The 25,813-nt window shown below is 40.5% G+C and overlaps 2 protein-coding genes across 18 annotated transcripts in view; one reads left to right on the top strand and one right to left on the bottom strand.

The window, feature by feature from the left end:
• Positions 1–25,813, top strand: part of LOC107221776 (pleckstrin homology domain-containing family G member 5) — a 164,319-nt gene that overhangs the window by 64,604 nt on the left and 73,902 nt on the right. The gene's annotated exons all lie outside the window — the stretch shown is intronic.
• On the bottom strand, positions 11,581–21,618 carry LOC124294133. 3 transcript variants are annotated; one of them, XM_046738172.1, is made up of 4 exons: positions 21,445–21,616; positions 12,612–13,073; positions 12,059–12,224; positions 11,581–11,948 (listed from the first exon to the last, which is right to left on the bottom strand). In XM_046738172.1, exons 1-4 carry the CDS (start codon positions 21,485–21,487, stop codon positions 11,795–11,797), a joined length of 825 nt encoding a protein of 274 aa, XP_046594128.1. In that variant the 5' UTR covers positions 21,488–21,616; the 3' UTR covers positions 11,581–11,794. The 3 variants fall into 3 exon arrangements, with proteins under 3 accessions (XP_046594128.1, XP_046594127.1, XP_046594130.1); XM_046738171.1 differs by lacking the exon at positions 21,445–21,616 and adding an exon at positions 13,380–13,550; XM_046738174.1 differs by lacking the exons at positions 11,581–11,948; positions 12,059–12,224; positions 12,612–13,073 and adding exons at positions 19,640–20,017; positions 20,128–20,290; positions 20,678–21,139 and having other exon boundaries at positions 21,445–21,618.

The raw sequence follows: 25,813 nt of genomic DNA, 5'->3' as shown, positions 1-25,813 counted from the left end.
TACTCAACTGAGCTGACTGAGGAACATTCTATTGCTCCAAGTGAATTCAAATTGCGACTGTAATTTATCACAGCTTAGAGATGGGTCAGAACGATGTTACCGGAAGAAATGAGTTGAGTGAATATCGCTGTTGACCGTGATTCTACTTTGCTCCATGTGTTCTCTTCGATGTGCAGACGATGAAATCCCACTAATTTCTGAAAGTGAGAAGACGTGATTGATTCTCTCTGGCACCGGAAGTATAACCTTCGTGTCGATGCAAACATCGACCACAAAGAGAAATCGGAATCTCATGTCGATCCTATCGAGTTATCGACAGACACCTCTCGATTACACCGAAATTTCCAAAGTTATTACTCTTCTCGAGTAAAAGAGGGGAAGCACGATAAATTGATGAAACGTCCCTTCCTCGGCCCACCGTCTGGACACCTCCTCCATCAAGATAATCACGTTTTGCAGCTCACCGCATCATGCGGCTGACCGCTGAATATTTGAACTGTAAACTCGCATTACTTATCTACTACTCTTGTAGCGTGAAGAAGATTTATTATTTACACACCACTTTACCCTTACCTGAGCGAATGCATTGGCGCCAATTTATCAACTGATCGTGCGTCGCTTAAATAAACGCTGGATCAAAATGTCTTGGTAGTCAGGACTTGGACTTCCAATGTATCGACCCCGAAAGAAAACGTCGAGGTTCGATGAAGTAGTTCAAAGTTAGAGTTTGACAAAGCTCGAACCGAACCCAATTCCAAACTTTAGAGAAGAATGAACGACGTTTCATGATCGCACAATGAAGGACCTGGCGCATTTCGAAGATAAAGCACATTCCAAACTCCTGAAACCACTAGGTTTCAGTTCCACCATATGGGAAGTATACGGGAAGCGCCTGCCCTCTCGCAGATCGATTATACTCCCGTAAGCAGACTGCGGTTGGTTATCTCGATCGGGACTGGCCATTACATCACACATGGCCGCTGCGCTGAGCGGATATCCGAATACCCTTGAAGCGGTCCTGAACACAATGGACTCTCGAACAGATGCGAGAAATGCAGTTGGTCACTGGACCAAAACAATAAATCTGCTCCGCGGAACCGATTATCGGTCGGTTACTCCTTCTGCTTCTCACGTAGCCTTCGTTATAGAGGTCAAGATTGTCTGCAGTAATCCAGGCGATAAGATTTCGGTCGAAGACGCAGTTACACGCGTTTTGACGAAGGCCAGGTGGCTTCACCCTCAATCCCGTACGGCCGAATTAATGCTGAAGACGGACAGGTTGAAACTGGATGCCTTTTCCGGCACAGATCCTGAGCTTAACACAGCTGATGTGGTGCCAACCGAATCCACTCTTGATCCTGGTATTACACGTGCTCTAAGCTGTTTCCACCCTTCTGTAAATCATCGTAGGTATAATTGTCATCGTGTTACCGAAGCTCTTACTGTCTAACCTCTTCTTGGTATTGAATGAATCGCAATGTGAAGAGAGGACTGAACTGTCTGGCTGCCTCTTGAGAACTTCTAATGATCATTTACGATGCTATGTTTTCGAGTCTGACTCTTTGGATACAGCATTACTAACAATGGCTCCTTCTGAACTATCAATATTAAGGTGAATGCACTTGGCAAGCAAGCTTCAGTGAGCCGAGTGCCCAACAGTTTCGAAACATTCTTCGATCGATTGGTTCTAATTGAAGCATCGGCGCTTCCAGCGGGACTATTGTGTGCCATGGGTAATAATTCCGTCAACTAAAACCCTAAATCAATAAACAGCAGAGGAAATCCATAATCCGATAAAGGCCACTTATCACAATCGAAATCCTACCTCCAATCGATCTTGTTGTTGGTAAAACGAGAAAAAAAGAGCGACGGAGAGAGGAGGCTACAACGAAGGGGATTACACCGGCATCTTGAAACGGCAAAAAATTCCCTTGACGCCACCTGTGACCCAAAGTCCATACGAAACGTGTGGACATGTGGGAATGATATGAAGGTAAATAGGGAATAGAGGATCGCCAACAGAAAATCGAATGAGAGGCTTAATGGAATACGGGGTGAGAACAAATTGCATCCATCCTTCGCGTAATCTCTTATCAGATCAACTTCCCAGCTCTCACAAAATGCGCTCGATCATCCGTCCGCCTGTTGTCTAAATTCAATCACCTCCATGAAATGTCTTTTTCGCTCTGAGACAGCGGACGTTTGCATGCGTCGTTAAGTCCTGGGACATTCATTCACCTGATAATGTGACACATTGTAGTTATCTTGGTGCATGAATATCTCACACGTTATTTCGGGCCAATATCCAATCAGACGCAGTAATGGATATTCGGCATGATAGGATTGAGGGTTCCTGCCACTCAGGATTCCAATTGATAGACCTGACATGCTAATCCCGCGAAAATCGGCAGGCCCTTTTCTCCGCTTCCACTTGAGAGGATGCATGCAAAGTGCTTGGCAGATACGCTTACTGATTAGAGTATAAACGGTGAGAACAGTCGTCACGAAAGTGTAATTAATTTTTCCAAGATATAACCTAGGTGCTTCAAGTCATGTGCAAAGTTTTTAGAGCCTTAGTTACACGCCGTGCAGACAATATTTTCACAAGATTGTGGAACGTTCTTCTGGTCTTTGCTGCTTTCTTTTTAACAAGTAGAGACCACGCTGGGTGCTTTTCTCTTTTAGTCCAAGAATATTTCCAACCCAGTGTTTTTTCTTGCTTGAGAAACAGTCACGGTAGAAGAACCATTTCAAGTGCTTTGGCTTTTTCTTCCAAATTGTTCCTTTTGATCCTGACACGAAGACTCGGCGCTTGGAAAATCGAAGAGCGTGTTTGCTCGGTAGGATGCCAAACCCCGTCACCACGATGTCAGAGCGCTGGGTGAGCCGAGGAAATCACCCCGAGGGTTGGACGGGTATTTTGCCACATTCCTGTGGAGCGGCGAGGAATTCCTGATGCCAGCTGGGTGAACCCCGTTGGAATCAGACACGGAGTTGAGGAGGAGGCTCATTCCTGGTTTTGATCATCCTGGAGTCTTGGAAAACGAGAACCTCGCCGAGGATTGCATAAAACGGACTTCCAACGAATGAAATATGAGTCACGTGGTATGCGCCCTACGTTCACGAAAATGTTCACCGATATTGACGACCTCGTAGTTTGTCCAAGAACTTTGGAGGCGTGGACTGGTTTCTGGATAAGTCTTACAGTCCAGCGGTCGTGGTCGGCCAGCTGCGGAGCCAACTTTCCGCCTCTGACGTATAGCTCAATAGTTCCTATCCAGCACTTATGCCACAATCGATCACAATCGTTACGGAAACGGGGGTAAAACTTTCCCGCACTCCGAGAGAAATATCGGGAGAAATTGCGCTAGAGCAATAAACGTCAAATGTATAACTTAATCCTAGGTCAAAAGGACAGCCGCAGATCTATCGGGCGGAAAACTTTACCACGAGAACTCTGTTCTATAAACTTCGAATCTTTCCTCCTCCTCCTCCTCCTCCTAGTCCTTCTCTCCACCTTGGCTTTATACCTTCTGTCTCGCCTAAGCTCGCGTTGTCTAGACTCCGGCTATTCAGGGGAAAAGCGTGCATTACCGTCACAGTGGAATCAGCTTCATTAGAATTTATTTCTTTGTCCGACCTTTGCTGTTGTTTTCTTTCGCTTCGCTCTCGAAATTGAGATCATCACACCGCTGCACCGTAGTGAGAGCTAGAAAGTATTTACGGCATGTTTCCCGAAAGGGTGAAAGCCGTAGATATTAACATATATTGTAGTAAGGAAAAAAAATATATCTCATTCTCCACGAACTTGGTGTGAAATGTTTTTCATCTTGTATATCTATGAGATTGCAACAGTTTTATGCAAATTTCAACATTTTCGTACCTCGAATTAAACGAATACTATGAAGTTTTTGCGACTTTAATAACATTCGAAAACTTATCAAGAAAATGAACACAAGATTACATGTAAAGAGTAGCTGTGTTTCAATGTTCTAATGAAATCGTTAATTAACATGTTGATAAGGTGCAATTTTTTCTTAAGTGCCAGCTACTGTCAGACAACGTTAGATGAAGGTTTTCTCGAGAAACGCGACTGTATTCACGCTGATTATGAAACTGCGCAAAAGACTGACTGAATGTTCGATTATCACCATATTGATCTAAGCTGTATAGGCAGTATACTTTTACCTCAGGTACGTCTTTATGTACCCATCATTATTTTAGTCGTAACTGCTTTGCTCTACTTCGTATTGTAAGACTTGAATAAAGTTATTTCTAAGCCTGTTTAATCGCTGTGACATTCTGTTATAGTTGTTTCGCTTCGAAGATTAGTAAACTCGACAGTTTTTTCATCTTCTCATTTTATAAATGGGTTCAATTTTTATAGCTTGTCAATCAACAACTGTTTTTCTTAACTCTTATACCGAATTGTATAATGAGAGATTACAGGTGTTCAGAAAGTAATTAGCAAAATTTACTAGGATCTTTTCGTCTTGACCGTTTTCGTCGCAGATAAAAAAAAAAAAAAAATGAAATAGAGTATGAAAAATCAGGATTTACATTTTGACAAAAACCAAATGTTTGACAGCCAATGCACTTCGAACGAAAGAAAATTCACATGCGTGGCAGTGCCAATTTTTCACATAATTCAGCTTTCACGAATAATCTGAAACGTGGTGCGAGCCTGTCAACATTTTTTTAACAAGTCCGAACTTTCATTGGTATTAATTTTTAACGAGAAAAGTAAAGAAGAATTAGAGACGGCTGGTAATAAAGTTAGGAAGACAGAGTGAGAGTGTGAGAGAGAGAAACAGAGAGACAAGAGTAACCGGAAAAACTTAATTTGATCGGCAGCCTAAATACCGTGCTGAGCTGTTATGTAATGAAAGAAGTAAGGATAAAACTGAAGTAAAGAAATGAAATGAAAAGAAACAAAGCTGTGCGTTATGAGAAATAATTCAAATCCCCGGAACTAGAGCCTAATTAGTGACTTTCGGAACTTTTCTCTTGTAACCATCGGGAACCGGAGTTGTTCTCAGAGTTTAATAAAATTTAATTCTTCGCGACACTGCCGAGCCGACTAATTGAGCCGAGTTGAAACCGTTCCGCAGTTCCTTAGTTCCGTTCCATTGGAAAGCTGCTATATAAACCCATATAATTCTATTCTACTCGGCTACGTCACGACACGTTTCGGCTTTCCTGCACGCAAAGCTCGGGAATCCGAGCCGTAAGCTCTTCCTGAAGAACAAAGCTTGCGTCTCGGCAGGCTTCTTCGACTTTCCGGCATTGTTCTCACGTCAGGGAACAAAAGTATAAGACTAGACGAGCCTTCCATCCCAGTGATAAATGCCCTAGCCCTCTCTTTCTCTTTTTCTTTCTCTCTTTCTCTCTGTTTCTCTTCAACGGTCGACCACGCCAATGGAAATATTAGCTCGAAACCGTCGGTCAGTCAGCCGTCCAGAAACTCGCCCCTTGAATCGGGGATCAAAGAGGCCGCGAGGCTCGAAGTCCGTTTGGTATTTATGAGGCCCTGTGAAAAATTGAGATTTAAGGCAGCTTAATAAAGATTTCGTCCAAGAAACAAGTAGATTGTTAACAATTTTTCCACACAGTTAGCACAAGGTTTTGTGGATTTTTTTTTTTTTTTTTTAATCGAAAATGTTCATTAACAACAGATTTATTGTTAGTAGAAAAATGTATTCGGCTGTGTTGTGATCGAACGACATGGATCATATCTGAAAATATATTAGTCTGCTTGACTTGATATTTCGACAGATCTTTGATTATAATATTTTCTAATGTATGACAGGATGGTTTGAAAAAAAATTCATTTGTTTGTTAGTAACAATCGTCGAAAACCCAATTTTTTATTTCGAGTCACCTTTTCGTGTCCCATTTTTCAATCTTTCACAAAGTCTATTAACTGAAATTTCAGTTCTCGAACCTCGGCTTTTGAATCACCCAAGTTTTTTTTAAGGCTATTTTTCCGAGTGGACTTTACGTCCCGTTCATTACTAAGGGGGCCGATTTATGGCCAAATTCGGTATTTAAATAGCACGGATTACACTGAATTGCAGAAGATCCATCACCACCCTTGCGTTGTAACCTTTTAGAAGGCAACCTTTTTCATGAAGGTGTTCTTCGTAATTGAACCGAAAGCAATTCATTCGGTTTAATTTCTTGACGCACTTATCCAGCTGATGGATATAATAACACAAGTCTGCAACCAAAAAACTGCACGGGTGTTTTATACTGTCTTTTTTTTATATATATATATACATAACAACTTTTTACTTACCGAAACCGTAGAAATACTCAAAAAGTTCCATCACGTCAGATTTGTTCTTGAACTCGTGTTTGTAGTTTCATTTAGAGTTGAACTCACGTTTAATTCGAAATCTGATATGCTATTTTTGGTTCTAAAAATTCTACGCAGAAGTCATTTCTCACTTCCATTTAATATGTAGTAGAGTGAGACTCAAGAACAAATACAAACAGTGAAGCAGAAAATGGAGAGTGGAAGCGTGTTCGAAGGTGTATCAAAAAGAAGAAGAAAAGGTTTCATGGGATGAAAAGAACGAACACGGAATGTTATATAAATTTCATAAAGAAATTCTTTGTTTAATTTTATGAGAAATATTATTTAGTTCATTGTAATAAAATGGTGGTATTTTTCATTATGCTTTTTTTCACGCAAACACCTTGTATTTTGTAAAAATTTGCAAACTCGAAAACACAATATTTACCAAACACATCCGATGCAGCTGAAAAAAAAACAATTTTTTTGCACATCTGTATAATAATAACAGTTAAAATCCACCGGGTAACAAAAAGGAACGACAAAATTTTGCATTAATCTTTGATCGTTATATCTTGTTATTTCAATCGCGAGACTCGCTCTTCGATTATACATATAGTGAGCATTAAATATGGATAACCACAGAAAGTTTTACCCGGATGCTACGAACCAATCATCATTTTTCAAGTAGCCCAACGCCGCTGCGCCGGGTTTAACGACGAAAGATAAATCTATCAAAAGTGCGGCACAGTCGTTGAATGGCCGAAGCACTCTGCTCGTGTGAGCAGAGGAAGAAGAGGAAACACCAACAGCTTGCACGAAGCACGCGATACTTCTGGAGGCTCGGATTCTCAGCCTGGGATGATCTCCATTACTTTGCCCTGGTTGCACGCCCGAAGCGAACGAGAAAATAAGAGAAATGAAGAGAGAAAAATAGAGGGATGAAAAAACACGAGAAGAGGAGACGTTTTTCACTCAATGCTACCGCAGACTGCACGCGAATGTCTTTGGACATTTACCTGACGATGAGTGGGAAGATCGAATATATATATATTATGATTCGTACGTTGGTACCCACTCAGCAAAAAAGAAGAATGAAGTTTGCTCTACGACATGACGTGCGGAAATGTGACGTATCTCAATTTCGCTAAAATAATATATAACTTACCACCGAATTTTTTTTTATCTTCCTTATAATGGGGAAAAATAAGAGAGTGAATTTCTAACCACTGCATTGTCCGACGTCTGATAAAATGTAATAATGCGCATGCGCTAAAATCCGAAAGCGAGTGTTTGCCAGGGTGACCGACCGTCACAAATCTAACCTCAAAAATTTTTACACTTGTAGGTGACGTGCAGCAGTTGTGCTCAACACTGACGATTGTCAAAATTTTTGAGGTTAGATTTCTGACGGTTGGTCACCCTGGCAAACGCTCGCTTTCGGATTGTAGCGCATGCGCATTATTATGTTTTATCAGTGGTTTAAGAATTCACTCTGTATACCAAGATACATGTATGGAGAAGAATACAGTTGCAATTGTTAATGTTAAATTGAAAATCAATACTTTTAATCATTCCGATTGCGTTTTAGTCGCACATTGAGTATTTATGAAATTATAGTAAGTTTCGTAAGTTACTAGATGATCTTCCCAGAGATGCATTGAAGAAATGCTAACAGTTTATGATAAATATGAGCTTCTTTGTCATCTCTTATTTCAACTCGCATTCAAATGGTTGAAAAATCTTGTTAATTTGTCTGATTTCACTCCACGTTCACTTTGTTTTTTACGAAAATGTGTTTCGACACAGAGTTTCACTCCAACTTCCGGTGCACCAGCAATCGAGGATTGTCTGTGGTCGAAGAGTTCCTCTGAGATTTCCACGCTCTAAGTGCCTCTTGTTTTGGCTAATTATCAGGAGTGGTTAGAGTTGCTCGGATAGCCGTGAAAGATTCTCGAGTAGCTTGCCACGAGTCTTTTAATTCACCCATCCCACCGTAATCTTACGTACATACCTGCAATATCCACTCGGCAGACAAACTCCGGGCGAAGCGAAATCGATATGAAACTGTTTCTCCGCGTTTCTTGAGAATTTTCAGCCAAGCGAAATCGGATTAATGCATATAGGGCATTCCGCGTCTAATCTATTCGACCAAAACCTTGGCTCTCACAAAATCGTATCAAACTCTGTGAAATGTTATTGTGAGTCTGGAAAGGCGAGTACGATTTTCAGCAAATTTTTCTTCGAATAAAATACACGTGAAAATCGACAATGCAGCCCAGGCTTCAGTCAATTATAACTCTAAGAAAAAAGCATCGGTTTTGTGTCCATTTTTGAATTTATATAACAAGCAAAAAAATTCATAGACCGTCTAAAGGTGATACAATTTCATTCGAGATCTTAGTTTCTTATATTTCTTCTGCATAACGTTACACTTGCACGATTCGGTTGAAACTGAAACTTTTTTGTCCACAAATTTTTTTCGCATAATGTATAGATACTTTTCGAAATATATACGAACTGCTAGCGTCTAAACTTTTTTGAATAAAAATTTACAAAAAATTCCCCACTGACTCTTATCAATTAAAAAAAAGTAGTTCACAAAATTTAAATCAGTTTTGAGTGGATCGGAGTTTTCGTCGGGTCAATTACCGGCACGTGGAATGGCTTATGTAGTATAACGCGGGAAATTCGCTCCGTTTCAAAAAACACATAATGCCGCTTCGTTTTGACGGATTAAAAAAACAAAGAACAAAAAACGTAAAGCAAAAATTGAATTTATAATTGCCAGTACTCGGCAGCTCCCGATCCCCATTCATCCAGAGATTACTTCACCAGCCACCCTTGATCCATTTATTCCAGTTTACGGGGAGATTGAGCCGTGACGGCAGTTCTGCGATCGTCTCTTACTCCTTCTTCCTTTTCCACTTGACATTATTTCGTTTTACGATACCGTCGAGGGAAGAAAATAAAACAGTAAGTGAGGGTGTATAAAAAAATCTCGACCATACGGATGGGCCTCGTTTTATGAGACCGAGTCCCCACAACAAACCTTCGTTAAGTTATTCAGGAATTTATGTAGGTACCGTTGACTACTTTTCGAGAGTTCCAAGTAGCGATACATCAATTCTGTATATTTTAATCGTATAACCGCTGTTTGTTGGCAATATTCTTTTTTTGTTTAAATTTTTTTTCTTTCGTGCAGTTGAGAGCGGACTGCTCTCGTTCTCCTTGCGATTTAGTATTTATCAAAAGCACTCAAATCCACGTTGCTTCATTTTTAATCCCCTGATTGTAATTATCCACGTTCCAATCGGCAATATAATCCGTATAAACTCTATATCATCATCGATGCGACTCACGTTTACCGAATCGATTATTCAATTAAATTTTTATGTGGTCAATCAAACCCGGTTTAAGTTGGTTCAAATTAATTTAACAAATTTATCCGAAGCGATAACCGATTCACGAACGAGTCAGTCGACGATTGAATAAGCTTCGTACCTACGCAAAACTCGTTGCTGGCCTCAGAAATGCATAGCTCGAATAAAAATGTAAGTTATCGAAAAATCGTGTCAAATTTCGTATAACGCTGCAGTTTTATTCCGTGTACTAACGCAGCGAAGAGAGAATTAAATTCTTTCCCCACCGCTAATTCGTTATTAAACTTTGCAAACTTTGGCCATCAGATTCGTGTCGGGATGGTTTTTAGCTAATAACGGGTTTATCGGTGAGAAAGGAAGGGGAACAACGGCAAAAAACTGTTTCACAAATCTGACCGCGACATATCGACGCGCGAGTCTTGTCGCGGGTTCATTCGGTCGGATTCTCTGGCTGACGCGACTGACGGCGGAATTCGCACAACAGCGGGTGCGTTACGAGCACTTGATTTCGCCTCGAAACCGGATTTGCCGACCGATCTGCAGAGCAGAGGACAGTCCGAGTTATTTGTCGGCTTCCGGTATATCCTCCCATGTCTCTCTCTCTTTCTCCCCCTTGAAGATACTCGCTCGGCCGCCGAGTATTTTCCACCTTCTTTATCTCAAGTTACCGCTGGAATTTCTCTACCGACCCCTCGATCCGGAATGAGGGACTCACAATCGCCTCCTAGATTGTGGTTTTGAAAATATACTCTGTCAGAAGAGTCTTGTATTTTCGTATTCATATCTTTTCACTTATCATATCTTGTGTCTAGTTTTTTGGACTGAATTCGAAATACTTGCTTTCATGTGGGGACCATATTCAAATGCATAAAATGAAATGTTTCATTCTCTACGTCTCGAATTGTATTCTCACTACCAAGATTCGGTCATCAGAATTTAATGCTACTCTTTGGGAAGACTTCAAATATTTATATCGAAACTTTTACCATACACGAATACACATGCTTTTAAGAAATGTGTCTCGTTTGGTCGTTTGTTTCACACGATTCATTTCTCCGGCTGCACTCCAATTCGCACGCGATGTACGCATACTTGTCTGTACCTACTATGTTCTACACGGTTTCTTTTTGTTTTTTCTCTCTTCCTATATCACGCATCGGTCTGCAAGACAGCGAATATACCTATGTATAGTATATAATATTGACCCGAGGCTTCATCGAGGGTGTAAAAAATCGACCTTTTCATGATTTGCGAGTTTTCGATATTTGCCAAGGAACACAAAAAAGGCGGCAAAAGACGGGTATCAATATCAAGTCTGCGTGAATAGTCTTACCAGGGTTAGGAACTAGAAGTTGGGCCGTTCAGCCGGCTCAGATTCCGAAGGTGAATCTGCGACTGGACGTGCGTCTCTTCGAAAAGCGCAAGATATTCACGTCAGGCGATTCGCATCTGGTGCATTTCATGCAAACTGTAGTCGACGTTGAGGCTTTCACCGATTTTCTTATAGATAATTTTTCCTCGATTTTCATAATGAATTGTTCGCTGCTTGTGAAATTTTCTTATGTTTAATACCTATTCACTGTATCATGTTGATTTTAATTGACATTCGACTCAACGTGAAATGGAAAATTAGCTCTAGAATTCAGAGTCAGCCCCATCCGTTTTATGGCCTATCAATTTACGGATCGTTTTTCAATGAGGGATGTGAACTTTACGTCATAAACTATACCAAGAAATTCAAATGACGAAATTCCGTCGAAGAGACACGTCACGTCGGTTTTAACTCACTGCTTCTCGTCTGGGTTATTCCTGCTTTCTCGGTCGTAACGCGCAGCCTGCTCTTCGTCTCAAAATGATCAAGGGATTTTTCACGGTAAGATTCATGGTGAATATCGATCGTCAGAAAATAGTTGATATTTATCATACATTATTCGTTGTGTATATACATATACATACACATAGACGGTTTAATAAAGTATTCCACAAGATTCGAAGCCCATCGATCAAAATATCACTTTGCGTGTTCTGCATACTGCACTAATTCTACATTGAAAATCTTGCGAAATGGGGAAGGTCCCACCTTCCTCCTACAGCCTTTGCAGTCATCTTATCCTCAGGCTGCAGAGGATGCTTCGGCATTGAGTATGTTTTCACAGCCTGTTGCTTTTTCGACAGCATCATATACAGAAGTCGTCACAGTGGCAGGTTGCGGTTGTTCGCATTCACTCAATTTTTCGAGCGTGCAGATTTTGGCCGTTCGAATACTCCTGTTGGTCGATTTATGATAATGATCAGTCAATTTTGAGCAAAACTTTCACTGCAGCATATGCTGCTGGAGTATAATATAACGGCAACAATTTTCTGATCTTTCACTTACTTGCATTCGTTCAGGCTTGGGTAGGATGGTTCATAAGACCATGGAGCACCAGCAATCCGTGCGCCGTCAGTGAGGACGATGGAATTATTGCGGGGCGGCATTTGTACCGAACAGTTTCTGGGATAATGGTGAACGAAACACTCAAATCCACGAGCCGTGTAAAATGCTTGGATAAAAAAAGACAACGTTATGTGAATTTACAAGAGGTTAAACAATTTTCAAAACGTTGTAACCTGGTGGATTTGCATAATCGTTTTTCGCCTTTTCAATTTTCATATCTAAACCTTCGGTGGCGTATCTTCAAGATTTATTCCGCATTAACGGGAACGAATTTCACGGAGCCGTAGGTTCGGAACCAACCAAGAAGTGATATTTTTCGTGTACATTTTTACATTTTTCGGTTTCCAAGACGAAAGTAGAGTCGGTTTATTGCTAGATTAGTACACTCTATAGCGAGCAGTTTAGTTTTACAACTACGTGCATATGTTTGTGAGGGCATTTCAATATCCACAAAAAAGATCCATGCATCTATATGTGTAGTAAATAAACTTACAAATAAGGTTACTTCCGTTGTTCCCGCAGACGGAATCCGCAGCTGCAAATCTCATGTTGTACATGATGTTGGCAGTCGCGCGTTCCGCTTCGTCCAGACAAGGTCTGACTGAATTTAGAGCTAGCTTCGTCGAGTTTAACACAGTCATATACGTGTCACAAAGTCTCGGTATCTGTTCCTGCCCGTTCCATGATTCTACGCCGACAAGCAGAACCTGATTTATAGTGTCGTTGACCAAGGAATCTATCGAATTTTGCAGGCTCAGCAGGCTTTCCTTGGCATCGTCGAATGCCTTTGGTCCACCATTCTTCTTGCACTTGTCGATTACGGCTTGCTTGACGGCCTCATCATAATTATTCAAATGGTATAAACGAAGGGCTCTCAGCATGTCGATGTAAAATTCTGCAAGCATCTCTGGATTTCGTGTATTTTTCGGTTTAGTAGCCTCGGAACATAAGATTCCTGTAACAGAGTGGAAGCGTATAGGAACGAAAGCAAAACATGGTCTACGAAATGAAAGTGAATCACAGGTGAAGGTGGAACAACAACCAAATATTGGAACGGCTTATTTTACGAGCTAGTGACAAATCACGAAGTGTTGTCGACTTGAACTTAAATAGTATTCAACAGATTAGATGCTAGAAGCGTCAGTCACTTGATTCTGAGATGCTCGAAACTATATCGCACAGTTATACGTCGAAGTTGCGGCTAAATTCGATCAAGTTTAAGTCTACTTGTCTTGCCGTATAGTTTCACAAGTTGGCTTACCAGCAATCAGGTGAACGAATAAAAATGCAACGAAAATCTTCATCGTGACAACCAGAAGTAAGACTCTTGACTACGCCTCACGAATTCAGTACTGAAACTCACGTCGTTACGAATCTTAATAACCGAGACCAACTTCTTCTGTGGTCGAACTGTAGTCAATAACGAACTTTGAATTAAAGAGTAACCAGCTTTTATACACACACGCTAATCGTATAATCCACACAGAGGTCAAGATATCCAAACCTGACGGCTAGCAGTTTCAACGAAGATACAGCTTTGACCTGTGCTATTATCAAAGTACAGGGCATCGGATTAACAGCCAAGTCAATGTTCGTTTGATCTCCGGCAACATCATCCGATGTGGCCAAAGTTCTTTCTCGTACATTCGAATTGAAACGTTTTCTGCCTTATCGCTACACGTGAACTATACGTAAAATATGCAGTTAGTGTCGGCGGTGCGTGTTTTACGAAATGTCAGACTTATGGATTGCAAATCACAGAGACGCAGAATCGTGTTACTCCACAACATTCCACGTGAAATGCATGTACTCGAGTTCTTCGATCGAGGTATGAATTGTCACTCTGAGACTTACGATGCTGAGCAGAAAGTTGGATCATTGATTTTAAATGCTTTCCTGGGTCAAGTTCTGAATGATGTTTGTTTTCCTCACGGTCTTCAATGTTCGTTTCCGCTTTCATTCATGTGACAAACACCACTGCGTAGCGAAAGATATTGCAGCGCACTTCGGGCTGACATTTGAGATTTTCTCTGCGATAAATTCATGTTTTGATAATTTTTTCATCAGTTCACATCAATGATGAAGTGTCAATGAGATGATCGTCGTATAAAGTTTGGTAAGCTTTTTAAATTTCCACGACTGGAAAATCCTGCGATGTAAGAACTCACGGCCTTAGTATTGTCCTTGAATGGTAGCCTATTCATTGATGTACAATTCGAGTAGAAAATGTACTTCCGGTTCAGTCGATAAAAAGTAGATTACTAACTTTATGCTTGACTTAACCATAGAATTAACTTATTTGACCTCAAAAGCGCGATGAAAGTGGTATGTTTCTCCCTAAGACGGATTTGCGGGAAATATGTACCGAATTCAAAAGTCCCAATTTTCAAACAAATATTGCGGCAAAAATTGAGTCGGAAATAAAGTCCCATATTCAACCCAGGAAAAAAACTCGACTTTATTCCCTTGTTACATAGTGTATTATTATTCGACAAAATCAGTATCTCGCATATCTCATGGTGGTAATTTTCATTTTCACTTCTAAATGCAATCGTTTTCGAGGGAGTGACGACAAAATTCTGGACTGAGCTTATCTCCTTTATTTTCACTATTCTACGTCTTTTAATCAATTGTCAGTCCACAATCTGCAGATGCAAAGTTGCCAGAGTTGACAAATATTTCAACACAATTTTGTGATCGACAGTGTACATTGATCATGGAAATTTTTTTGGATCCCCACAAATATCGACGTTACGGTTCAAATTCCAAGAAGCAAGTGAGTCAAGATTGATAAGTCGCGAGGTTAATACCCGCGTATCAGTTGGGGGGTGATAGCTGGGATGTTGAAGTCTTAGGCTTGAGGGGGGGGGGGGGGGGGGGGTGCGGTTTTGCACTTTTGAAAAATCGACTAAATATTTCATTCAGTAAAGACAGGTAAGTAAAGCCATAAAGACATATTTTATTCTTGTATGTATATATTATACACTGAACAATATTTTAAAACGAGAGACGATCGTCAGTTTGTCGTTGTGCGTTCGATCGTGCGCTTGTGATTTTCTCTCAAAACTACTTTTTCAAAGTCCGTGTTCACTGCCATTTGAAAACTACTTGACCGATTCATTTCAAACTTGGTACACATTTCATTTATATAAAATACCTCCCCCCAACGTGTAGTGAAAATTTTTTTTTCGCATTAACGGGGTTTTCCACTCACAAAATGGCGGAATTTTTAGTAAAAAGTAGCAGGTTTCACTTCAGATGGCCGCCAAATATTTATGAATAAAAAAAAAAAATAATCGAAGAACGTTGGCGGGAGGATTTGATGATACTTTGACTAAATTCTAATGGTTTTTGATATCAGATAACTTCAGACCGAAACATAGTGAAGACCGCAAATTGTTTTTTTTCTGAGACGTTCTGGGGCAAGCTCTGTCATCGGCTTGTTTTTCAATATTTCCGCATGAAAAAATTACAGAATATTTTTAAAAGTATACTCAATAGTGCACAAAAGGTTTGACTAAATTTTGCTCAATCCATACTTTTAAAAAAAATTCACAAAAAAATTGGTTTTTTTTACGCTGAAAACCTTACCCCCCCCCCCTTAACGATCTTTCACGAGAGGAATTATCAAGAGACCATTTCTTTTATAACCTTCGCCAAACTTTACGACATCTGTCGTATGATTTTCCGTACAACTTATTCAACATTGACAGAAATATTCTAGTACGCATTTTTCAGTTTTAGCATTCACGCGATCACGTCTCGAGTGAAATATTACCATATTTGTTTGAAATAACTAAAATGTTTGACTTTCTGGAACAACGCGCGTAAGAGAAACTACAGGTATACTCTTCAACGAGTGCTGCCTGTCACGTTAATGGAGAAAAAAATGTCAGCGTAGCTACCGGGAGGAAAAACCCGTCAGAATCGTTCGACTCGCTGCGCGATCGGCGGCGCATTCGACCTTGGACGAAATCGGGGTCGTACTATCGGTGGATTTTGCTGGTCGAGTAAACCCGCGCAGTAATGACGGCCGTCCGTGTATCAAAAGCGAATGAATGATTGCCGTGTCGGAATACGCGGGAGATGAGTGTCGATGAAATTGACGGGAGATTTCGTTGGGGCGAGATTCGCGGGGTCGCCGAATAACCCGGCTGTCGAAAATCGTCCTCTCGCAATCATTGCATTACAGACGTCTCAAATACCAAACTCGCACGGTATGATGTTTGTATTGCGTGAAAATGACGGGTGCCGATGGAACTCCAGAACCTGTTACGAGTTCACTCACCCTCGCAATTCATTACAAAGAAATCTCCAGGCCTCACTTCTACTTACAATAAGTATTGAATATCCTCTAACATTTCTATGGATCTGCAAGTACTTAGAAGCCAGGTTCTCGTGAGTCCTGTGATGGATCTTCTGGTAGCGTCATCGCGTCACTGAGGTGGCGAAGACACATTCTTATGCTTATTTTGCGTTTCCTCTGAATCTGCCATTCCATTTCCGCCAACTTTGGTTGAAATTTTCGTACCTACACGCTTACAATCTATCACACGGGCACGTACGGGTATAGTATTAGTCATAACAACGATCATGATCGCAGACCGCTGGAGTAGAGGATAATAATTATCAGACTAATTGTTGAGGGGGAACATTCACACGTGAAGGGTTCAAAAATTCCGGTTCAGGAAGAAGTGGGCCAACACTCAGCCACGAATTTAACGCGAGAGATGAACCCGGTGATTCGAACTACCGTAACGTCGGTGAAATCTTTCTCTCCGATAAGGCGGAAAGAAATTAGAATGCTTTTTCTCCCAATCGCCTTGCGCTCGTGAGCCGCGGTACGAGGATATCCACGGTGTGATTCAGGGTCCTGGATGTGGAGTCTGTGGAATGAAACGGCCGGCCTTCCAAGACGTGATAAAATAAATTTATTTTTCCGTGAGACTCGCGTTCATTAATATTTCAAAGCTGTCAATCATTGTAACAGATTCGCTGTTCGTCGTATGATCGCGAATTCGCACAAATATAATTTACAGTGTATTTTGATGTGAGTTGAAATTATTGTAGGAAACAGGACTAGAACAGAGAAATTATTTTAAAGGATGCTGAATTCGAGTACGGAAGAAAAAGAAATAAAATGGGGTTTCCACAGAAAAAAAAACTATGCATTTTGATCTCGCAATCGCTTTATGGTTGATAATTTATTTTTTCTTCATGTAGAATATACAACACACTGCGATCATTTTCATTGCAAAACCTTGGTGAATTTTCAATCCCCCGACGACTATGGTATGGTCGATGAATTCCCAAAGCTCAAAATAATCTGTAAAGTTCACAAATGACTACTGATATTCAATTTGTGTTTACCAAATCGACTATTTAATTAATTTCTTAGGCGGTTGAAAAGCCCGGCTTATATTTGTTTCAAGTTATTCATCAAATTTGACCGAAGCGATAACAGATTGACGAACGAGTCAGCCGACAGTGGAATAAGCTTCATACTTAAGCAAAACTTGTTGCCGGCCTTGACAACGCATCGCTGAAATAAAAATGCAAGTAATTGAAAAATCGTGTCAAATTTCGTATTACGCTGCAGTTTTATTCCGTGTAACAACGCAGCGACGAGAGCATTAAATCACAAACCTGACCGCTCTGATCTGAACACCGATATTCCGTGTATTCGCATCCATATTTGGCGCAACAGCCCGCGGATTATATGTAGTTGGAAAGACGTTCGGGCAGCCGCAAAATATCGACGCGCGAGTCTTGTCGCGGGTTCATTCGGTCGGATTCTCTGGCTGACGCGACTGACGGCGGAATTCGCACAACAGCGGGTGCGTTACGAGCACTTGATTTCGCCTCGAAACCGGATTTGCCGACGCATCTGCAGAGCAGAGGACAGTCCGAGTTATTTGTCGGCTTCCGGTATATTCTCCACCGTCTCTCTCTCTCTCTCTCTCTACTACTTCTCAATGTATTTCTATTTCCGTTTTATTATATTTTACGTTCATTCTCATTGTTATTCTTAATTTTATTACTACTCTTAATTTATTTTATATATTTTCTTGTACTACCTATTCTTATCCTGTATCTGTCTAATTGTGCACTGTTATTTTATTCCTACCGTCGGTTCTTTAAACTATAAACCATTCATCATTTTCAACGATTAGGAACTCTAGTCTGTATATCTATTATTAGTTAGCTATTTATTTACTTCATCTTTCTGGTTCGGTGGTCAGTAATATATCCTTTTTATTGTGTTATACTTTTGTTATGTTATACTACTATCACTGGATCTATTGTACAATCCGGTTCTTGTATTCTATGTCTCTACCTATGTATCAAAATTACCTGCATCGATCTTTGAAGTTCCTCCACTGATCGCCTTTTTGTTTGCCTTAAAGCCCAAGCGGCTCATGGCATAATAAACTCGATCCATCTATCTATCTATCTCTCCCCTTTGATGATACTCGCTCGGCCGCCGAATATTTTCTACCTTTTTTCTCTCAAGTAACCCTGGGAATTTCTTTACCGACCCCTCGATCCGGAATGAGCGACTCACAATCGCCTCCAAGATTGCGGTTTTGAAATTATACTCTGTTAGAAGAGTCTAGTATTTTCGTATTCATATCTTTTCACTTATCATATCTTGTGTCTAGTTTTTTGGACTGAATTCGAAATACTTGCTGTGATGTAGGGACCATATTCAAATGTATGAAATGAAATGTTTCATTCTATACGTCTCGAATTGTATTCTTACTACCAAGATTCGGTCATCAGAATTTAAAGCTACTCTTTGAAAAGACTTCAACTATTTATATCGAAACTTTTACCAAACACGAATACACACGCTTATAAGAAATGTGTCGTTTTCGATATTTGCCAAGGAATAAAAAAAAGGCGGCAAAAGGCGGGTATCAATAGCAAGTCTGCGTAGATCGTCTTACCAGGGTTGAGAACTAGAAGTTGGGTCGTTCAGCCGGCTCAGATTCCGAAGGTGAATCTGCGACTGGACGTGCGGAGAATTCTTTCCAGCTTCGAAAAGCGCAAGATATTCACGTCAGGCGATTCGCATCTGGTGCATTTCATGCAAACTGTAGTCGACGTTGAGGCTTTCAGCGATTTTCTCACAGATACTTTTTCCTCGATTTTCATAATAAATTGTTCGCTGCTTGAAAAATTTTCGTATGTTTAATACCTATTCACTGTATCATGCTGATTTTAATTGACATTCGACTCAACGTGAAATGGAAAATTAGCTCTAGAATTCAGAGCCAGCCCCATCCGTTTTATGGCCTCTCAATTAACGGATCGTTTTTCAATAAGAGATGTGAACCTTACGTCATAAACTATACCAAGGAATTCAAATGACGAAATTCCGTCAAAGAGACACGTCACGTCGGTTTTAACTCACTGCTTCTCATCTGGGTTATTCCTGCTTTCTTGGTCGTAACGCGCATCCTGCTCTTCGTCTCAAAATGATCGAGGGATGTTTCAGGGTAAGATTCATGGCGAATATCGATCGTCAGAAAATAATTGATATTTATCATACATTATCCGTTGAGGTCCTATCCTATATATATATTTATATATGTATTAATAAAGTATTCCACAAGATTCCAAGCCCATCGATCAAAATATCACTTCACGTGTTCTGCATACTGCACTAAATCTACATTGAAAATCTTGCGGAATGGGGAAGGTCCCACCTTCCTCCTACAGCCTTTGCAGTCATCTCATCCTCAGGCCGCAGAGGATGCTTCGGCATTGAGTTTGATTTCACAGCCTCCTGCTTTTTCAGTAGTATCAAATACAGAATTCATCAAATTGGCAGGTTCCGGTTGTGCGCATCCACTCAATCTTTCGGCCGTGCAGATTTTGATTGTCCGCAGAGTCCTGTAGGTCGATTTATGATAATGACCAGTCAATGTTGAGCAAAACTTTCACTGCAGCATATGCTGCTGGAGTATAGTATAACGGCAACAATTTTCTGATCTTTCACTTACCTGCATTCGCGCAGGCTTGGGTGGGATGGTTCGTAAGACCATGGAACACCAGCAATCCGCACGCCGTCGGTGAGGACGGGAATATCGCGGGGCGGCATTTCTACCGAACATTTTCTCCGAGGAAGGTTAGCGATACACTCAAATCCACGAGCCGTGTAAAATGCTTGGACAAAAAAAGACAACGTTATACAAATTTACAACAAGTTAAATAATTCGAAAACGTTGAAACCTGTTGGATTTGCATAATCGCTTTTCGCCTTCTCAATTTTTATATTTGAACCTTTGGTGGCGTACCTTCAAGAATGATTCTGCATCCACGCGAATGAATTTCACGGAGCCGTAGGTTCGGAACCAACCAAGAAGTGGTATTTTTCATGCACACTTTTACATTTTTCGGTTTCCAAGACGAAAGTAGAGTCGGTTTATTGCTAGATTAGTACACTCCATAGCGAGCAGTTTAGGTTCATAACTACGTGCATATGTTTGTGAGGACATTTCAATCTCCACAAAAAAGATCCATGCATACGATATGTGTATTAAATGAACTTACAAATAAGGTTACTTCCGTTGTTCCTGCAGAAGAAATCCCCACCTACAAATATCATGTTGTACGCGTTGTTGGCAGACGCGCGTTCCGCTTCGTCCAGACAAGGTCTGACTGAATTTAGAGCTGGCTTCGTCTGGTTCAAGACAGTCATATACGTGTCACAAAGTCTCGGTATCTGTTCCTGCGCGTTCCATGATTCTGAGCCGACAAGCAGAACCTGATTCGCAGTGTCGTTGATCAGGGAATCTATCGAATTTTGCAGGCTCAGCAGGCTTTCCTTCGCATCGTCGAATGCCTTTGGTCCACCATTCTTCTTGCACTTGTCGATTACGGCTTGCTTGACGGCCTCACCGAGATCATCCAAACGGTATAAACGAAGGGCTCTCAGCATGTTGATGTACGATTCCACAAGAACCTCTGGATGTAGTGCATTTTTTGGTTTAGTAGCCTCGGAACATAAGATTCCTGTAACAGAGTGAAAGCGTATAGGAACGAAAGCAAAACATGGTCTACGAAATGAAAGTGAATCACAGGTGAAGGTGAAACAACAACCAAATATTGGAACGGCTTATTTTACTAGCTAGTAAAAAATCACGAATGTTGATAACTTAAACTTGAATAGTATTCAATAGATGAGATGCTAGAACCGTCAGTCACTTGATTCTGAGATGCTCAAAACTATATCGCACAGTTATACGTCGAAGTTGAGGCTAAATTCGATCGAGTTCAAGTCTGCTTGTCTTGCCGTATAGTTTCACAAGTTGGCTTACCAGCAATCAGGTGAACGAATAAAAATGCAACGAAAATCTTCATTGTGACAACCAGAAGTAAGACTCTTGACTACGCCTCACGAATTCAGTACTGAAACTCACGTCGTTACGAATCTTAATAACCGAGACCAACTTCTTCTGTGGTCGAACTGTAGTCAATAACGAACTTTGAATTGAAGACTATCCCGCTTTTATACATACGCGCTAATCGTATAATCCACACAGAGGTCAAGATATCCGAACCTGACGGCTAGCAGTTTCAACGAAGATACAGCTTTGACCTGTGCTATTATCAAAGTACAGGGCATCGGATTAACAGCCAAGTCAATGTTCGTTTGATCTCCGGCAACATCACCCGATGTCGCCAAAGTTCTTTCTCGTACATTCGAATTAAAACGTTTTCTGTCTTATCGCTACGCATAAACTATACGTAAAATATGCAGTTAGTGTCGACGGTGCGAGTTTTACGAAATGTCAGACTTATGGATTGCAAATCACAGAGACGCAGAATCGTGTTACTCCACAACATTTCACGTGAAATGCATGTACTTGTGTTCTTCGATCGAGGTATGAATTGTCACTCTGAGACTTACGATGCTGAGCAGAAACTTGGATGATTGATTTTAAATGCTTTCCTGGGTCAAGTTCTGAATAATGTTTGTTTTCCTTACGGTCTTCAATGTTCGTTTCCGGTTTCATTCATGTAATAAACACCACTGTGTAGCGAAAGGTATTGCAACGCACTTCGGGCTGACATTTGAGATTTTCTCTGCGATAAATTCATGTTTTGATAATTTCTTCATCAGTTCACGTCAATGATAAAGTGTCAATGAGATAATCGTCGTATAAAGCTTGGTAAGCTTTTTAAATCTCCACGACTGGAGAATCCTGCGATATAGGAACTCACGGCCTCAGTATTGCCCTTGAATGGTAGCCTTTGCATTGATGTACAATTCGAGTAGGAAATGTATTTCGGGTTTAGTCGATGAAAAGTAGATTATTAACTTTATGCTCTACTTGACCGCAGAATTAACTTATTCAACCTCAAAAGCGCGATGAAAGTGGTATGTTTCTCCCTAACAAGGAGAGTGTCAAACTTGGGAATCACAGATTTCCATCACTTTTATATATATTGTAGGGCAGGGTCCCCTCAATAAATATATAAAGCGGCAAGACGCCATTCGTTTTTATTATTGAGAAATTTCAACTCAAAGTTCTATATGTAACTTAAGTAGAAGGAACCTTTTTACCGGTTGCAGCAATAGTTCCGTGGCGTAGCGGTAACGCTCTTGCTTACTGAGCGACTTTATTTTTGATAATATTGATTACTTTGTTATTATAATTATTACAAATCCTATGTTTATCATTTTTTGTATTTTTTCCTAACTTAAAAATAAAAAAATAATTTATAGGAATATTAATTATTAATTATTTATTTTTCTATTAAATAATTTACAAAAAAAAAAAAAAAAGTACCTCTAACGGAACTTGAACAGCCGTTCGGTCCCTCAGTAAGCAAGAGCGTTACCGCTACGCCACGGAACTATTGCTGCAACCGGTAAAAAGGTTCCTTCTACTTAAGTTACATATAGAACTTTGAGTTGAAATTTCTCAATAATAAAAACGAATGGCGTCTTGCCGCTTTATATATTTATTGAGGGGACCCTGCCCTACAATATATATAAAAGTGATGGAAATCTGTGATTCCCAAGTTTGACACTCCCCTTGTAAGACGGATTTGCGGGAAATATGTACCGATTTCAAAAGTCCCAATTTTCAAACTAATATTGCGGCAAAAATTGAGTCGGAAATAAAGTCCCATAATCAACCCACGAAAAAAACTCGACTTTATTCCCTTGTTACATAGTGTATTATTATTCGACAAAATCAGTATCTCGCATATCTCATGGTGGTAATTTTCATTTTCACTTCTAAATGCAATCGTTTTCGAGGGAGTGACGACAAAATACTGGACTGAGCTTATCTCCTTTATTTTCACTATTCTGCGTCTTTTAATCAATTGTCAGTCCACAATCCGCAGATCCAAAGTTGCCAGAGTTGATAAATATTTCAACACAATTTTGTGATTGACAGTGTACATTGATCATGGAAATTTTTTTGGATCACCAAAAATATCGACGTCACGGTTCAAATTCCAAGAAGCAAGTGAGTCAAGATTGATAAGTCGCGAGGTCCATACCCGCGTATCAGCTGGGGGGTGATAGCTGGGATGGTGAAGTTTGAGGCTTAAGGGGGGGGGGGTACGGTTTTGCAGTTACGAAAAATGGAATTTTTTTTTAGCTTATCTTATTTATAAACATTTCAAAAATATATTCCCAAAATTTTAAGTCGATCTGAGCAAAACTCTTGAAGTTATTGTCTAGTTATTCTCCCGCCCTTCAACACTTTAGCTCTGACAGCAGGTATACAGGTTATTTACTTTTATCGTTCTGGTCCATTATTCTGTTTCGAGAATATTTTATTCAGTAAAGACAGGTAAGTAAAGCCATAAAGACATATTTTATTCTTGTCTATACATACTATACACTGCACAATATTTTAAAACGAGAGACGTGCGTCAGTTTGTCGTTGGACGTTCGATCGTGCGCTTGTGATTTTCTCTCAAAACTCCTTTTCCAAAGTCCGTGTTCACTGCCATCTGAAAACTACTTGACCGATTCATTTCAAACATGGTACCCATTTTCCACATATAAAATACCTCCCCCCAACGTGTGGTTGAAATTTTTTTTTTCACATTAAGGGTGTTTCCCACCCACGAAATGGCGGGATTTTTCGTGAAAAATAGCAGTTTACACTTCAGATGGCCGCCAAAAATTTTTGATTGAAAAAAAAAAAATAATCAAAGAACGTTGGCGGGAGAATTTGATGATACTTTGACTAAATTCCAATGGTTTTTGGTATCAGATAACTTCCGACCGAGACATAGTGAAGACCGCAAATTGTTCTTTTTCTGAGACGTTCTGGGGCAAGTTCTGTCACCGGCTTGTTTTTGAATATTTCCGCATGAAAAAATTACAGAATATTTTTAAAAGTATACCTAATAATGCGCAAAAGGTTTGACTAAATTTTGCTCAATTCATACTTTTAAAAAAAATTCACAAAAAAATTGGTTTTTTTTTACGCTGAAAACCTTACCCCCCCCCCCTTAACGATCTTTCATGAGAGGAATTATCAAGAGACCATTTCTTTTATAACCTTCGCCAAACTTTACGACATCTGTCGTATGATTTTCCGTACAACTTATTCAACACTGACAGAAATATTCTAGGACGCATTTTTCATTTTTAGCATTCACGCCATCACGTCTCGAGTGAAATATTACCATATTTGTTTGAAATAACTAAAATGTTTGACTTTTTGGAACAACGCGCGTGAGAGTAACTACAGGTATACTCTTCAACGAGTGCTGCCTGTCACGTTAATGGAGAAAAAAATGTCAGCGTAGCTACCGGGAGGAAAAACCCGTCAGAATCGTTCGACTCGCTGCGCGATCGGCGGCGCATTCGACCTTGGACGAAATCGGGGTCGTACTATCGGTGGATTTTGCTGGTCGAGTAAACCCGCGCAGTAATGACGGCCGTCCGTGTATCGAAAGCGAATGAATGATTGCCGTGTCGGAATACGCGGGAGATGAGTGTCGATGAAATTGACGGGAGATTTCGTTGGGGCGAGATTCGCGGGGTCGCCAAATAACCCGGCTGTCGAAAATCGTCCTCTCGCAATCATTGCATTACAGACGTCTCAAATACCAAACTCGCACGGTATGATGTTTGTATAGCATGAAAATGACGGGTGCCGATGGAACTCCAGAGCCTGACGCGTCTCCGCTCGTCCTCGCAATTCGTCGCCTTACGCCCGGCGCCGTTCACTCCGAAAAAAAATCTCACCGCCACACTTTAGGCATTTGCACCGTGATTTCTTCACACTCACTTTCAGATTCACGTGTGTATTAGCCAGCCCGGCAACGCGGACGAGACCATGAAACGAACCTTATGATGCCCATCTGGAAATCGAAATCCATGCCGTTCACGTTCCTGATTTGCCGTGAATGGTTCGGGCAAATATCGATGACAGCAATGATCACTTCGTCGAGAGTGAGAGATTTCTTCATCCTTCATTGATATGCTGATCATATGTCTGACAATTTGAACATATTCAAACAACTATACGTGGTTTCACGGATGGACGGACCTAGCTTGCGGTTCATTGCGGCACCGGGTCCTGTTGTTCGGTGTCGAGGTCTTCCGGCGATCGACATGAGAAAAATTTACAAGAGGGGTCGGGCAAGGTTTGATAAAGCTGAATGATGAGCACACGATTATTTGTTTGAACTTATTTTTTCATTGGT

Source organism: Neodiprion lecontei, chromosome 4 (assembly GCF_021901455.1).
Source record: "Neodiprion lecontei isolate iyNeoLeco1 chromosome 4, iyNeoLeco1.1, whole genome shotgun sequence".
Classification (NCBI taxonomy): domain Eukaryota; kingdom Metazoa; phylum Arthropoda; class Insecta; order Hymenoptera; family Diprionidae; genus Neodiprion; species Neodiprion lecontei.
This window is presented reverse-complemented; position numbering and strand designations above follow the sequence as displayed.